The following is a 15,616-nucleotide window of genomic DNA, read 5'->3' as shown; positions in this document are numbered from 1 at the left end:
GGAAGAGTCCACAGGCTGCACAGTGCAGGGAGAGTGAAGAGGAAGAGTCCACAGACTGCACAGTGCAGGGAGAGTGAGGAGGAAGAGTTCACAGGCTGCACAGTGCAGAAAGAGTGAGGAGGAAGAGTTCACAGGCTGCACAGTGCAGGGAGAGTGAGGAGGAAGAGTTCATAGGCTTAACAGTGCAGGGAGAGTGAGGAGGAAGAGTCCACAGGCTGCACAGTGCAGGGAGAGTGAGGAGGAAGAGTCCACAGGCTGCACAGTGCAGGGAGAGTGAGTGAGGAGGAAGAGTCCACAGGCTGCACAGTGCAGGGAGAGTGAGGAGGAAGAGTACACAGGCTGCACAGTGCAGGGAGAGTGAGGAGTAAGAGTCCACAGGCTGCACAGTGCAGGAAGAGTGAAGAGGAAGAGTCCACAGGCTGCACAGTGCAGGGAGAGTGAAGAGGAAGAGTCCACAGACTGCACAGTGCAGGGAGAGTGAGGAGGAAGAGTTCACAGGCTGCACAGTGCAGGGAGAGTAAGGAGGAAGAGTCCACAGGCTGCACAGTGCAGGGAGAGTGAGGAGGAAGAGTCCACAGGCTGCACAGTGCATGGAGAGTGAGGAGGAAGAGTCCACAGGCTGCACAGTGTAGGAAGAGTGAGTGAGGAGGAAGAGTCCACAGGCTGCACAGTGCAGGGAGAGTGAGGAGGAAGAGTTCACAGGCTGCACAGTGCAGGGAGAGTGAGGAGGAAGAGTTCACAGGCTGCACAGTGCAGGAAGAGTGAGGAGGAAGAGTTCACAGGCTGCACAGTGCAGAAAGAGTGAGGAGGAAGAGTTCACAGGCTGCACAGTGCAGGGAGAGTGAGGAGGAAGAGTCCACAGGCTGCACAGTGCAGGGAGAGTGAGGAGGAAGAGTCCACAGGCTGCACAGTGCAGGGAGAGTGAAGAGGAAGAGTCCACAGACTGCACAGTGCAGGGAGAGTGAGGAGGAAGAGTCCACAGGCTGCACAGTGCAGGGAGAGTAAGGAGGAAGAGTCCACAGGCTGCACAGTGCAGGGAGAGTGAGGAGGAAGAGTCCACAGGCTGCACAGTGCAGGGAGAGTGAGGAGGAAGAGTCCACAGGCTGCACAGTGCAGGGAGAGTGAAGAGGAAGAGTCCACAGACTGCACAATGCAGGGAGAGTGAGGAGGAAGAGTTCACAGGCTGCACAGTGCAGGGAGAGTAAGGAGGAAGAGTCCACAGGCTGCACAGTGCAGGGAGAGTGAGGAGGAAGAGTCCACAGGCTGCACAGTGCAGGGAGAGTGAAGAGGAAGAGTCCACAGACTGCACAGTGCAGGGAGAGTGAGGAGGAAGAGTTCACAGGCTGCACAGTGCAGAAAGAGTGAGGAGGAAGAGTTCACAGGCTGCACAGTGCAGGGAGAGTGAGGAGGAAGAGTTCATAGGCTTCACAGTGCAGGGAGAGTGAGGAGGAAGAGTCCACAGGCTGCACAGTGCAGGGAGAGTGAGGAGGAAGAGTCCACAGGCTGCACAGTGCAGGGAGAGTGAGTGAGGAGGAAGAGTCCACAGGCTGCACAGTGCAGGGAGAGTGAGGAGGAAGAGTCCACAGGCTGCACAGTGCAGGGAGAGTGAGGAGGAAGAGTACACAGGCTGCACAGTGCAGGGAGAGTGAGGAGTAAGAGTCCACAGGCTGCACAGTGCAGGAAGAGTGAAGAGGAAGAGTCCACAGGCTGCACAGTGCAGGGAGAGTGAGGAGGAAGAGTCCACAGGCTGCACAGTGCATGGAGAGTGAGGAGGAAGAGTCCACAGGCTGCACAGTGTAGGAAGAGTGAGTGAGGAGGAAGAGTCCACAGGCTGCACAGTGCAGGGAGAGTGAAGAGGAAGAGTCCACAGACTGCACAGTGCAGGGAGAGTGAGGAGGAAGAGTTCACAGGCTGCACAGTGCAGGGAGAGTAAGGAGGAAGAGTCCACAGGCTGCACAGTGCAGGGAGAGTGAGGAGGAAGAGTCCACAGGCTGCACAGTGCAGGGAGAGTGAAGAGGAAGAGTCCACAGACTGCACAGTGCAGGGAGAGTGAGGAGGAAGAGTTCACAGGCTGCACAGTGCAGGGAGAGTGAGGAGGAAGAGTCCACAGGCTGCACAGTGCAGGGAGAGTGAGGAGGAAGAGTCCACAGGCTGCACAGTGCAGGGAGAGTGAGGAGGAAGAGTCCACAGGCTGCACAGTGCAGGGAGAGTGAAGAGGAAGAGTCCACAGACTGCACAGTGCAGGGAGAGTGAGGAGGAAGAGTTCACAGGCTGCACAGTGCAGGGAGAGTAAGGAGGAAGAGTCCACAGGCTGCACAGTGCAGGGAGAGTGAGGAGGAAGAGTCCACAGGCTGCACAGTGCAGCGAGAGTGAAGAGGAAGAGTCCACAGACTGCACAGTGCAGGGAGAGTGAGGAGGAAGAGTTCACAGGCTGCACAGTGCAGAAAGAGTGAGGAGGAAGAGTTCACAGGCTGCACAGTGCAGGGAGAGTGAGGAGGAAGAGTTCATAGGCTTCACAGTGCAGGGAGAGTGAGGAGGAAGAGTCCACAGGCTGCACAGTGCAGGGAGAGTGAGGAGGAAGAGTCCACAGGCTGCACAGTGCAGGGAGAGTGAGTGAGGAGGAAGAGTCCACAGGCTGCACAGTGCAGGGAGAGTGAGGAGGAAGAGTCCACAGGCTGCACAGTGCAGGGAGAGTGAGGAGGAAGAGTACACAGGCTGCACAGTGCAGGGAGAGTGAGGAGTAAGAGTCCACAGGCTGCACAGTGCAGGAAGAGTGAAGAGGAAGAGTCCACAGGCTGCACAGTGCAGGGAGAGTGAGGAGGAAGAGTCCACAGGCTGCACAGTGCATGGAGAGTGAGGAGGAAGAGTCCACAGGCTGCACAGTGTAGGAAGAGTGAGTGAGGAGGAAGAGTCCACAGGCTGCACAGTGCAGGGAGAGTGAGGAGGAAGAGTTCACAGGCTGCACAGTGCAGGAAGAGTGAGGAGGAAGAGTACACAGGCTGCACAGTGCAGGGAGAGTGAGGAGGAAGAGTCCACAGGCTGCACAGTGCAGGGAGAGTGAGTGAGGAGGAAGAGTCCACAGGCTGCACTGTGCAGGGAGAGTGAGGAGGAAGAGTCCACAGGCTGCACTGTGCAGGGAGAGTGAGTGAGGAGGAAGAGTCCACAGGCTGCACAGTGCAGGGAGAGTGAGTGAGGAGGAAGAGTCTACAGGCTGCACAGTGCAGGGAGAGTGAGGAGGAAGAGTACACAGGCTGCACAGTGCAGGGAGAGTGAGGAGGAAGAGTACACAGGCTGCACAGTGCAGGGAGAGTGAGGAGGAAGAGTCCACAGGCTGCACAGTGCAGGGAGAGTGAGTGAGGAGGAACAGTCCACAGGCTGCACAGTGCAGGGAGAGTGAGGAGGAAGAGTCCACAGGCTGCACAGTGCAGGGAGAGTGAGGAGGAAGAGTCCACAGGCTGCACAGTGCAGGGAGAGTGAGGAGGAAGAGTCCACAGGCTGCACAGTGCAGGGAGAGTGAGGAGGAAGAGTCCACAGGCTGCACAGTGCAGGAAGAGTGAGGAGGAAGAGTCCACAGGCTGCACAGTGCAGGGAGAGTGAGGAGGAAGAGTCCACAGGCTGCACAGTGCAGGGAGAGTGAGTGAGGAGGAATAGTCCACAGGCTGCACAGTGCAGGGAAAGTGAGGAGGAAGAGTCCACAGGCTGCACAGTGCAGGGAGAGTGAGGAGGAAGAGTACACAGGCTGCACAGTGCAGGGAGAGTAAGTGAGGAGGAAGAGTCCACAGGCTGCACAGTGCAGGGAGAGTGAGGAGGAAGAGTCCACAGGCTGCACAGTGTAGGAAGAGTGAGGAGGAAGAGTCCACAGGCTGCACAGTGCAGGGAGAGTGAAGAGGAAGAGTACACAGGCTGCACAGTGCAGGGAGAGTGAGGAGGAAGAGTTCACAGGTTGCACAGTGCAGGGAGAGTAAGGAGGAAGAGTCCACAGGCTGCACAGTGCAGGGAGAGTGAGGAGGAAGAGTCCACAGGCTGCACAGTGCAGGGAGAGTGAGGAGGAAGAGTCCACAGGCTGCACAGTGCAGGGAGAGTGAGGAGGAAGAGTACACAGGCTGCACAGTGCAGGGAGAGTGAGGAGGAAGAGTTCACAGGCTTCACAGTGCAGGGAGAGTAAGGAGGAAGAGTCCACAGGCTGCACAGTGCAGGGAGAGTGAGGAGGAAGAGTCCACAGGCTGCACAGTGCAGGGAGAGTGAGTGAGCAGGAAGAGTCCACAGGCTGCACAGTGCAGGGAGAGTGAGGAGGAAGAGTCCACAGGCTGCACAGTGCAGGGAGAGTGAGTGTACATGGGTGTATTTGTTTGGGGTTTGTCTTTGTAAGTATCTGTGGTGTTTCCATCACTTTCGGAGGTTTTCAGGTTCACCAGACACCCTCCCCTCTGCCGAATAGGAGGCCCCTGAAGAAATGCTTGAGTCTCCTATTGACTTTAATGGGGTTTGTTATTTTAATCGAGCACTTGAGCATTGGAATATGCTCGACCCAAGTAACAAGCTTTGGAGCATTATAGTACTCACTCGTCTCTAATTGTAACACCAGAAGAAAAAGTCTTGGAATTATGGAAATCACAGGATCTGATGGACGTGGTAATGATATGCAAATAATAAGAAAATATTCAAAACATCTTAATTTGTTTCAGTATTGGGTATGAGAATCAGAGACACTTGGCATACTATCAGTGAGGTTATTTATGGCTGCCCGAGGAATGTTCTGCCACGCTGAATGCACACATATCATCCAGATTGGCTTCTGACAGCTCCCTTTGCTATGCCAACCAATGACATCCCAGATGTGTTGTATAGGAGACAAGTGCGGAGATGCTGCAGGTCATGGTATCACAGTTAGATCACGCAGACTGCAAACAATAGCTTGAGATGACTTTGGCCTGGTATTTTTATGTTGAAAAGCAGCTCCTGGGACAACCAAATCATTGTAACTTCGGGTGGTCTTCTGTTCTTTTGCTAGATTGCCTGAAAGAGCTTGAGCGTCAAAGATATCAAGTTCTAAAGGTGCGTTTACACGAAACGATAATTGGCCCGATCGTACGATTAACGATGTCGGAGTAACGATTTTTTTTCATAACGATCAGCGTTTAGACGGTACGATATATCGTACGGAAAATTGTTTTGCGATCGTTTTGCGATCGCTTAAGCCTATCTCACACATTGGTTAAATTCGCGAACGACTGTTCACGCAGAACGATCTGCAAATTTTTTGCGAACGACGAACGACGATTTGATGACATGTTGAAAGATCAAAATGAACGATTTCTTGTTTGTCGTTTGATCGTTTGCTGCGTTTACACGTACGATTATCGTTCGAATTCGTACAGGCGTGCCATTATGTCCTGGACTCTACCTGTCAAAAGAGTCTGTGAGAGAAAACTATGCAGTGCTAATCCCAAAGGTGGGGTAACTATCACCTGGAATCAAACTTGCCTACGCCAGGACTATCCAAAGACAGGATTAGTCTACAGTGGAGCAAAAAGCCTAAATTGAAGTACTCCATTAGATCAGGGCTGGGGGGTGGGATGGGGAAGGATGGGAATATGTTGTTTATTGGGAATATGTTGTTTATATGCACCTTCTTTTTTAGTCATGACACTTTTTAAGCAATTCTATAATGATGATTGAAATCTATGTCAGTAAAAATTAAAGGGGTTGGCCACTTTATAGTAAAATAGGTCAGTACAAAGTATTAGTAAGTGTGCTCAATGTATATACTGACAGCAGCTCCCTGTGTACCTCATAGAGCTAAAATCAGACTCCCCTTCACCAGGCTGGGCTGCCGTGCTCTGTTTTGTTTCAGTCCATAAAATGGCCGACATGGAGGAGCATGTGACCAGGCCCTGTCCACTGTGTCCTCCATAGAGATATACAGGCTCAGTGGTGGACACTGGGGGGCGGGGCCTGGTCACATGCTCCTCCATGTCAGCCATCTTATGGACCAAAACACCACAGAGCAGGGCAGCCCAGCCTGGAGAAGGGGAGTCAGATGTTAGCCTTATGAGGTACACAGGGAGCTGCTGTCAGTATACAGTGAGTACACTTACTAATACTGTACAATGAGCAATTTTACTATAAAGTGGCCAACCCCTTTAAGCTGGAAATATGTTTTTGCTCTAGGATATTGCTACCGAAATCACTGAAATATTGTGTCATGATCATGTATTAGTAGGGACTCCGCATTTATGGAGTTCCTTCATTTCTTGTATATTTGTATGTTCTGGATTTTTATGAAAAAAATAATAAATAAGTATTTTAAAACAAAAACAAAAACACCAAGTCCGCTGCTGTTACCACCTGGCAATTTCACGGCATGTGAAATAAGCACTGGTGTAAACTGACCACAGCAACCAATCACAGCCCAGCAGAGAGGCATTGTGATCGGTTGCTGTGGGCAGTTTTGACCAGTGTATATTTTACACCCTTTGATAAATCTGGGCCTTCATCTTCAGAAGAGGAATTTATTTTATCCCTATGGACTAAATTTATAATAAAGCCTAGACCACTGTGATTCCACACATTCCTAGACAGTGTAATCTAGGTTTACACTATTGATGGGATTAGTTAAAGGAAACATTTGGCTAGAAGTGTTGGGGAGGGGGAGGATAAAACAAATAACATGCTCTTACCTCCCCCGCTCCAGCCCTGGTGGTCACATCCGCTTCCGGCTCTGAGCGGTGACCCGGGTCGTGATATGTGAGATCCACTCAGCCAGTCAGCAGGGGTCCCGCCTTGGCTACTGACTGGCTGAGTGGACCTCACTTGTCAAGATCTTGGGTCCCTGCTCAGACCAGGAGGTGGCTGGGGACCCGGGACAAGATGCTGCCACCAGTGCTGGAGCGGGGAAGTAAGAGCATGTTATTTCTTTTATCCTCCCCAGAATCTGCTTTATTGTATAATACATTCCCAGTCAATCTACAGTGTAGTGCACCCAAATGGTGACTAGATGGCAGTAGAAGGCAAGAGACAACCATGCTTTCAGAGTCAAAGTGAGAGATCACCAAAAGTTCAAAATAACCCGCATGGAGGTAGAAGGAAAAAGCAGAGTGTAAAGTGTCCCTGTGAAAACATAAAACTTTCAATGTGTCAGAGACATGTCAAAAGTTTGAAATGCTTGGGGTCTGAGACCCCCACTATCAGTAGAACAGGCAGGAAGATACCAATGTAAAAGCATTTCAGTCACCGGCTTAATTCGATTTCTGTCCAGCTTCTCTGGATGGCCCCATTATAAGTCAGAATGTTCTGAGTGGGACCACCCCTATTCCAATTGAAATGTAATATAGGACAGTCATGGGGCAACTGAGGCAAAAGTCCCAGATTTTTGTCCCACTGCCCCAAATCTATTAACATATTTCTCTGTTAGGGGCACTAAGGGGGCACTTTTACAGTGAGGTGGCACCTATTCTCTGTGAGGGTGTGTATTGTGTTGATTCCCTCTTTAACAACAAACTTGCCTTGTTTGACAAAACTGGTACTCTCTAAAAGCCATTTTATATAGGCCGAACATTACTAACAAGTATTCCTAGGAACACTCATTCCTAGGTCCTCCTCTGTCCCCCCATATAGTAGTCAGGACCTTCTCTGTGCCCTCATATAGTAGCCAGGCCCCTTCTGTGCCCCCATATGGTAGTCAGGCCATCCTCTGTGCCCCCATATAGTAGTCAGGCCTTCCTCTGTGTCCCCATACGGTAGTCAGGCCTTCCTCTGTGCCCCCATATAGTAGTCAGGCCTTCCTCTGTGTCCCCATACGGTAGTCAGGCCTTCCTCTATGTGCCCATATAGTACTTGGGACCTCCTCTTTGCTTCCATATAGTAAAGTGCCTCCCCTGTGTAGCAGCCCGAAATAGTAAAGGTCCCCCTACAGTGCAGCAGCTCCATATAATAAAAGCCCCCCTTTGTAGCATCCCCATATAGAAATGCCCACCCTGCGTAGCATCCCCATATAGTTAAAGCCCCCCTGTGATATAGACTGTGCAGCAGCCCCATATAGTAAAGGTCCCCCTACTGTGCAGCAGCTCCATATAATAAAGGCCCCCCTGTGTAGCATCCCTATATAGAAATTCCCACCAGGTGTAGCATCCCCATATAGTTAAAGCGTAACTGTCATGTTTTTTTTAATTGCAGAAACCAGTAGTATAAACGATTTTAAGAAACTCTGTAATAGGTTTCATCAGCCAAAAAAGCCTCCTTCTGTACTCAAGAAGCAATCTCCCACCCCCCCCCCCCCCCGACTTCTTATCTGTGCATTATCAGGCAAACACGTCTTCATTACAGAGAAGCCAGTGAAGACGGGTTCTGCTCTCTCCATTGTAAGCCTATGAAGGGGGGAGGGGCTTAGGGAGACGAGGGAGCAGGAAGAGGTGACATGAAGGTCAGCTGTTTGTAGACTCTCTGGGCACCTAAACCGCAGGATTCTGGGGTCAGAAAGGTCAGTGCTTATCTATGAACTTACTGAGAGAAGATTGCAGGGTGTTGTGCTGTGCAGAAATCCTCCGTACTCAGTCACTCCTAACAGCCCCTCCCCTCTCCATAGCCACATAATGGAGACAGAAATCCTGCTTCATTTGATGTGAGGGGGGAGGCTGGGAGATTGCTTTTTTCAGTACAGAAGGAAACTCTTTTAGTACATAAAACCTATTACAAAGTTTCTTAAAATCGCTTGAACTGTTGATATTTAATGTTTTTAGAAAAATGGCCCTGAAATGACAGTTACGCTTTAAAGCCCACCTGTGTAGCATCCCCACAAAAGAACATACTTGCCTTTGCCAGCAGTGTCTGGAGCTCTGGTCTCTAGCAGCTATTCAGAGAGCTTCCGGTGCTAAGAGCCTGATACACGGCTGCCTGGAGGTTCCCTGTTCCAGATGGTAGTAAAGTCATGTATAAGTTTTGCCACTAGATGTCAGTAGTATGTGTATTCATGTATGTATATTGCACAGCTGTAGTGAACTAAAGGTTATTGTTTTGTTTATGATCTGCACACCAGTGAGAGCTGCTGTTATCTTCCACCTATCTCTACCCTACTTTCTTCTTACACTCTCTTCTCAACCACTCACAGGAGCTGTTACACACCTTGTAGGAAGTTGTCACATGGGAAGAGGAAGTGTAGACCCACTGTTAGGACTTTGCGCTGGCGCTCCTCAGTTTGGGTCTATTTTAGGTTTGTTCATCCCCACCCGTCATGCTTGTTATGCCTTGGCAGCTGCAGGGTTAACCTGCTGCTGTGCAGGTGAGCTGTGTGAAGGATCAGGAGCTGTTCCAATCAGCTGTTGGACTTGATCCTGCATAAATAGTGTGTAAGCCCAGCAGAGAGTGCTGGCTATTAGTGTTTCTTGCTAGCCTAGCTTGCTGTGACTTATAGTACTCTATCTTTTTGCTTGTTTTCTGACCCTTTGCTTGTTTCCTGACTTCCCAGTTTTGCCGCCTGCCTTGACCATATTGCCTGACCCTTGACTATCTGACTGCCTCCATTTTTTGTACCTTTGTTGCCCACTGTTACTGACCCGGACTGTTCACTACGCTTTATTGTGTTTGTTTGTTTGTCTGTGTTCTGTGTTCCACTTACACTAGTGCAGGGACCGCCTTTGTGGTTGTCCGCAGCCGCCTAGGGCTGACAGAGGCAAGTAGGCAGGGACAGAGGGTGGTAACAGCCAGGGCTCATTGTCTGTTTATATCTGTCTGACTGCCCTTGCCATGCCTGGTGCTAACACCCACACTTAGTCAGTGCAGGACAGTATCCTACAAGCTAGAGGAACTGATCAGGATAGAGCAAAGCAGCCAAGAGCCTAAGTACTCGATCTCGATACGCAGGTGAAACCAGATAACTTTGAATACCATGCTCAACTCAGGTAACAAGGTCTGGGGATTGTGTCACCCTAGGAGGACGGGTCAACCGACACTGTAGGGCCACAGGTGGTTAAAGCGACAAAGGTCGAAACACGGGCACAAGTATTCTTCTTCTTCAAGTATTCTCAAGTATCCTTCTACACCTTCCAAAGTTCCGGCAGAGCACAGTACTACATTGGGTTGGGACTCTCAAGACAAACTTCACTACTCTGAACTCTCACAACCTACTTATATCCACTACTCTGAACTCTCTCTGCTCTTCTCAGCACGCAACCAAGTCAGCACTACTACGCTACGTTCACTACCTCTACAGTTCTTGGTGCAGATCTAGTCAAGTCAAGTCCAAAGTGATTGTCTACGTGTATGCCAACGTATTCGTCAGTAAAGGAAGAGTTTATTTATTTTACAGGGACTCAGCATCTACTAGCATCTACACAGCTGCTACACCATCCTTGAGTTATCTCCCCTTTCTGTGGGAGGCGGTGCTGACAGTCAGGGTGTTCATAACTTCACTCTGGACCACCGTGATAAGTGCCCAAGGGACCCATCACAACCTGGCAGGTCACCGACCATTGGGGAAAGGTATAGCTAGCCTCAAAAACTAAAAGCAGGTGTGCTCTATACCTGTGTGCTGATTCAGCACCATACCATCTGGCTGAGCTATACTCCACCGACCAACCACCATTGTAGTGGAGTCACACTCTACCACCTAGCAAGTGACCGGTCGCAGCTGCTACAATACCACCAAAGTTGTACTTTGTTATGACATGCTTGAGAAAGGCTCAGTTATATGTGGGTGCTGAAACACGTTCCACTTATTAATAAATTATTTGTGCTCCTGAGTTGATGGTCTGTCTCTACTGCGTCTCTCACCAACTGTGCTAACCACTCACCTGCGCTTGGGATTTCATAGAGGATCAAGTGGCACGATAGGTCCGTTCTATCTTACATAAATATAGAGCGGAAATTTGAAAACGTGATTAGTCCTCAAAACACTATTGATGCTAACCCATATGTAATTATTAAGTAATGATCAAATAATAGTAAAAACAACATGCTATAAACCACAGGGCCCTTGTGAAAGAACTACATTTCCAATAAATGATACTATAAATATAAAATATAAAGTAAAATAAAAAATAAATCAGAAATATGAAATGTACACATAGATTACATCATATATAAAATAAAGAATATAGTTATTCCAAAATCATTTCCAAGATATTATAGTCCAATTCAGTACTTGCATAAAGTAAATGACGTTAGGTAAACATTTTTAGAAACAGTGGTGGTTAGCTGGAAGCAATAGGTAGAATAGCAGAGATGGAGTATAAGCAGGCAAAGGAGTCACATCTGTCTGTCTGTCTGTCTATCAAAGAAAAATCTTGTATTACTCCCAGAATCAGGTGAAGTCAATCGCAATTTATTCCATAAATCAGCCTTATGGTGCGTTTACACAGAGAGATTTATCTGACAGATTTTTGAAGCCAAAACCTGGAACAGACTATAAACAGAGATCAGGTCATAAAGGAAAGACTAAGATTTCTTCTATTCTCAAATCCATTCCTGACTTTGGCTTCCAAAATCTGTCAGATAAATCTGTCTGTGTAAACGCACCATTACACAGTGCAATGTTTCTGCTCCAAGTGTGGAGCCTTTCTAAAGCATGAAATAAGTGGGCATACAGGTGGGTATTTTCACATTGTGACGTCACAGCAAACTTAAAGAGACTCTGTACCCACAATCTGGGATCCGGTCAGCAGGTGATGCAGTTATTGTCCTAAAAAATAACTTTTAAATTTGCAGCCCTTTATCAAATTGATGTGGCCTAGAGTGTCTGTGCGACACCCCTCCGTCCTTCCATCCCGCCCCCTTCACCAATAGGAACGCCCCAGGCAGGATTTCTCCTATTCATAACTTGTCTGAACACTGCACATGTGTTGGATTGTTAAGGCTTATGTGCAGTGATCAGACAAGTGATTAGGAGAAACCCTGCCTAGTGAGGAGGGCGGGGAGGAGGGACGGAGAGGCGTTGCAGGCCTCCCCGCATCACCTCCTTCCTTGCAGTAATTAATAATTTAATTGCCGCCCAGCCGCCCGTCTTTGCAATAAATCAATGAAACTCCAATGTGTGCCAACATACCATTAAGGTTTATACTTTTGCCTAAGTTGTCCCTTGGATTGGTTTCAGCTGGATCTGGACCTGGCACAGTTTTTCGGGCTCTTAAGCCTGAAGTTCTGGTTTAAGTCAAAACCAATGGAAATTACTGACAGGACTGATAAATTTATTTTCAGAGCCAAATGTGTGCAATTCCGGACTGATAATAACTTTCTACTACCTGTGACTTCACAACCCCTTGAAACTTTTATGAAGTTAGTCAAAAATGATGTTAAGAGGGAGTTCCAAGGTAGTAACATTATACACCCAAAAATGTCTAATGGGGAACTACAGGCATTGACTGAGCTTGCCAATGACCACGGTCTGGTTATTAAACCATATGATATCAGAGTTATTGAGGTTTATGAAATATTGAGAAAGGATCCTAAACCTGAAATTGAGAAACGGTTATCTGACCTGCTATGGAAAGCATTACAGGATGGCCTGATTGATAAGGAACTTTTTGAGTTCCTATTAGTGAAACATCTGGTAACGCATACATAAATCCCTAAAGTGTCCACTAGGCAGGCCAATTGTGTCAAGTAGGGGCTTTCTGGTACAACACTCATCAATATTTTTAGACAAAGTATTGCGACTGTAAGGATAGAAACACACGGCAGATTTTTTTTTAAAGCTGCCATTGAAGTTTTTGTACCAAAACTAGAAGTGGATTAAAATAGAATGAATAATATAAGGGAGGACTTGTAGTTTCCTTTTCTGTTGGATCCACTTCTGGTTTTGGCACAAAAGCTGCTCTGGCAGTTTTCCAAAAAGACTGCCGCGTGTGTTTCCAACCTTAGTGTACAGGAGTAAGATGATTTTCTTACTAAGATAAAAACATGTATTAGGAGTCCTGCTTGTCACGTGTGATATTGTAAGTTTGTATACCTCAATTCCACACAAAGGGATGAGTGCAGGGGCGTAGCTAATGACTCCTGGGCCCTGGTGCGAGAGGTCAACTTGGCCCCCCCTCCTTTCACGACCAAGTGATGCTATTGGTATATACACAAAAACACAGAAAAATGCAACAGCTCACCGCAACAGCAAGATACAGACCCACCATAGACATGAAAATAATTAAAAGCAGCCCCCCCAACTGCCCAAAAAATTCCCACAAAAATAATGAGTCTCTTGGTTACTATTTGCAAACAGCGTAAACTGCCTCACCACGATAAGGTGGACTCATATTGAGGCAGACCCTACACTGTATGTACACTATGGCCTCTCCATGGCGTATAATACGCCTATGCTCTGGGCATGCAAGATCCGTCTAATACCTGCAAAAATAATTGCATCACCTGGGTGAGACAGATGGAGTGCACGACCAAATAGAGGCAGCCACTCCCCCAACTGGAAAACAGAAAAAAAAAAGGAAAAAATTGGTCAGCTCTCCTAGAACACTGTTCACACTAGGCAGGAGCACGTTGCCATGGCTGAAATTGCAAACACACAAAAACACAGAAAAATGCAACAGCTCACCGCAACAGCAAGATACAGACCCACCATAGACATGAAAATAATTAAAAGCAGCCCCCCCAACTGCCCCAAAAATTCCCACAAAAATAATGAGTCTCTTGGTTACTATTTGCAAACAGCGTAAACTGCCTCACCACGATAAGGTGGACTCATATTGAGGCAGACCCTACACTGTAGGGTCTGCAGGTATTAGACGGATCTTGCATGCCCAGAGCATAGGCGTATTATACGCCATGGAGAGGCCATAGTGTACATACAGTGTAGGGTCTGCCCCGATATGAGTCCACCTTATCGTGGTGAGGCAGTTTACGCTGTTTGCAAATAGTAACCAAGAGACTCATTATTTTTGTGGGAATTTTTGGGGCAGTTGGGGGGGCTGCTTTTAATTATTTTCATGTCTATGGTGGGTCTGTATCTTGCTGTTGCGGTGAGCTGTTGCATTTTTCTGTGTTTTTGTGTGTTTGCAATTTCAGCCATGGCAACGTGCTCCTGCCTAGTGTGAACAGTGTTCTAGGAGAGCTGACCAATTTTTTCCTTTTTTTTTTCTATTGGTATATACAGTATATATATATATATATATATATATTATATATATATATATATATATATATATATATATACACACACACATACACACACCAAGACAGATATTACCAATAACACCAGCATATAGGAAGAGAAAATATTATCACCATACATATTACCGCCATACTGTTACTGACCAAATCCTGTATACTGAGACCAATATTACCAGTATATAGGAAGCAAATATTACTGCCACACTACAACCACTACTATCACCACCATATTGCTACTGACCAAATGCTGTATACTAAGATCAATAAAACACAGTACCAGATAGCAAGTAACAAATAATTCCACCACATACTGACTAACACCACCACTGCTACTGACTAACACAACCACTGCTACTGACTAATACCACCACATACTGACTAACACCTCCGCTGCTACTGAATAACACCACCACATACTGACTAACACCACCACATACTGACTAACACCGCCACATACTGACTAACACCAACGCTGCTACTAACACACCACATACTAACACCACCGCTGCTGCTGACTAACACCACCGCTGCTACTGACTAATACCACCACATACTGACTAACACCTCCGCTGCTACTGAATAACACCACCACATACTAACACCACCACATACTGACTAACACCGCCACATACTGACTAACACCACCGCTGCTACTAACACCACCATATACTGACTAACACCACCGCTTCTACTAATACCACCACATACTGACTAACACCACCACTGCTACTAAAAAAAACATCCACTGTACACGTATCACCGCATCCAGTCATATAGAGGTGGACGCAGCTCCACACAGGTTCTGTACACCATATACATTACAGTGCTGTTACATCAGGTGACTCACAGAGGGCTTCTTCTCTGATTGGAGTTCTTCCCTTTTCATCTTCTTCTCCATCCATCCTGGGCCATCATAAGAACTTCTTCAAGCCACAAATCCACAGAATCTGCCAGACAGACATATTAGGCTCCTCATTCTGGCACCATCCTCATCTTTCTACACACTGCACATCTGTATTGGCCCCTTTATGCCCTCATTTAGTGGGTAGGCTGACTCTATGTGACCCCCTTATAGTGTAGCCTCCTTATAGATGGTCTCCATCTGTGAATACCCCCTTATAGTATATGCCCCCTACTATGTAGCCTCCTTATAGATGCCCCCCTCTGTGTATCCCCCCTTATAGATGGCCCCCCTCTCCCCCTATGTTGCCCCCCTTATAGAAGGCCCCCCCTCCCCCCTTATAGATGGCCCTTCCCCCCCTTATATATTGCCCCCCTATAGATAGCCCCCTCTCCCCCCTACTATAGATGTCCCCCTCTCCCCCCCTTATAGATGGCCCCCTCTCCTATAGATGGCCCTTCCTCCCCTTATAGATGGCCCTTCCCCTTTAAAGATGGCCCCCTCCTATAGATGGCCCCCTCTCCCCCCTCCTTATATAGATGGTACCCTCTCCCCCGCCACTTATAGATGGTCCCCTCTCCCCCCCCCCCTTATAGATTGTCCCCTCTC

At 47.9% G+C, this 15,616-nt stretch overlaps 1 protein-coding gene across 1 annotated transcript in view; it reads left to right on the top strand.

Annotated features, from left to right (window-relative positions):
• The first annotated feature begins 4,920 nt into the window (after positions 1-4,920).
• The window catches only part of LOC138771872 (osteoclast stimulatory transmembrane protein-like), a 29,716-nt gene continuing 19,020 nt past the window's right edge, over positions 4,921-15,616 (top strand). The window contains exons 1-3 of the mRNA XM_069951876.1: positions 4,921-5,055; positions 10,161-10,271; positions 12,086-12,541. Coding sequence (XP_069807977.1) covers positions 4,921-5,055; positions 10,161-10,271; positions 12,086-12,541 — 702 coding nt within the window. The remainder of the gene's footprint in view (positions 5,056-10,160; positions 10,272-12,085; positions 12,542-15,616) is intronic.

Source organism: Dendropsophus ebraccatus, chromosome 14 (genome assembly GCF_027789765.1).
Source record: "Dendropsophus ebraccatus isolate aDenEbr1 chromosome 14, aDenEbr1.pat, whole genome shotgun sequence".
Classification (NCBI taxonomy): domain Eukaryota; kingdom Metazoa; phylum Chordata; class Amphibia; order Anura; family Hylidae; genus Dendropsophus; species Dendropsophus ebraccatus.
The sequence above is the reverse complement of the archived record's forward strand: the minus strand, read 5'-3'. Positions and strand labels throughout refer to the sequence as shown.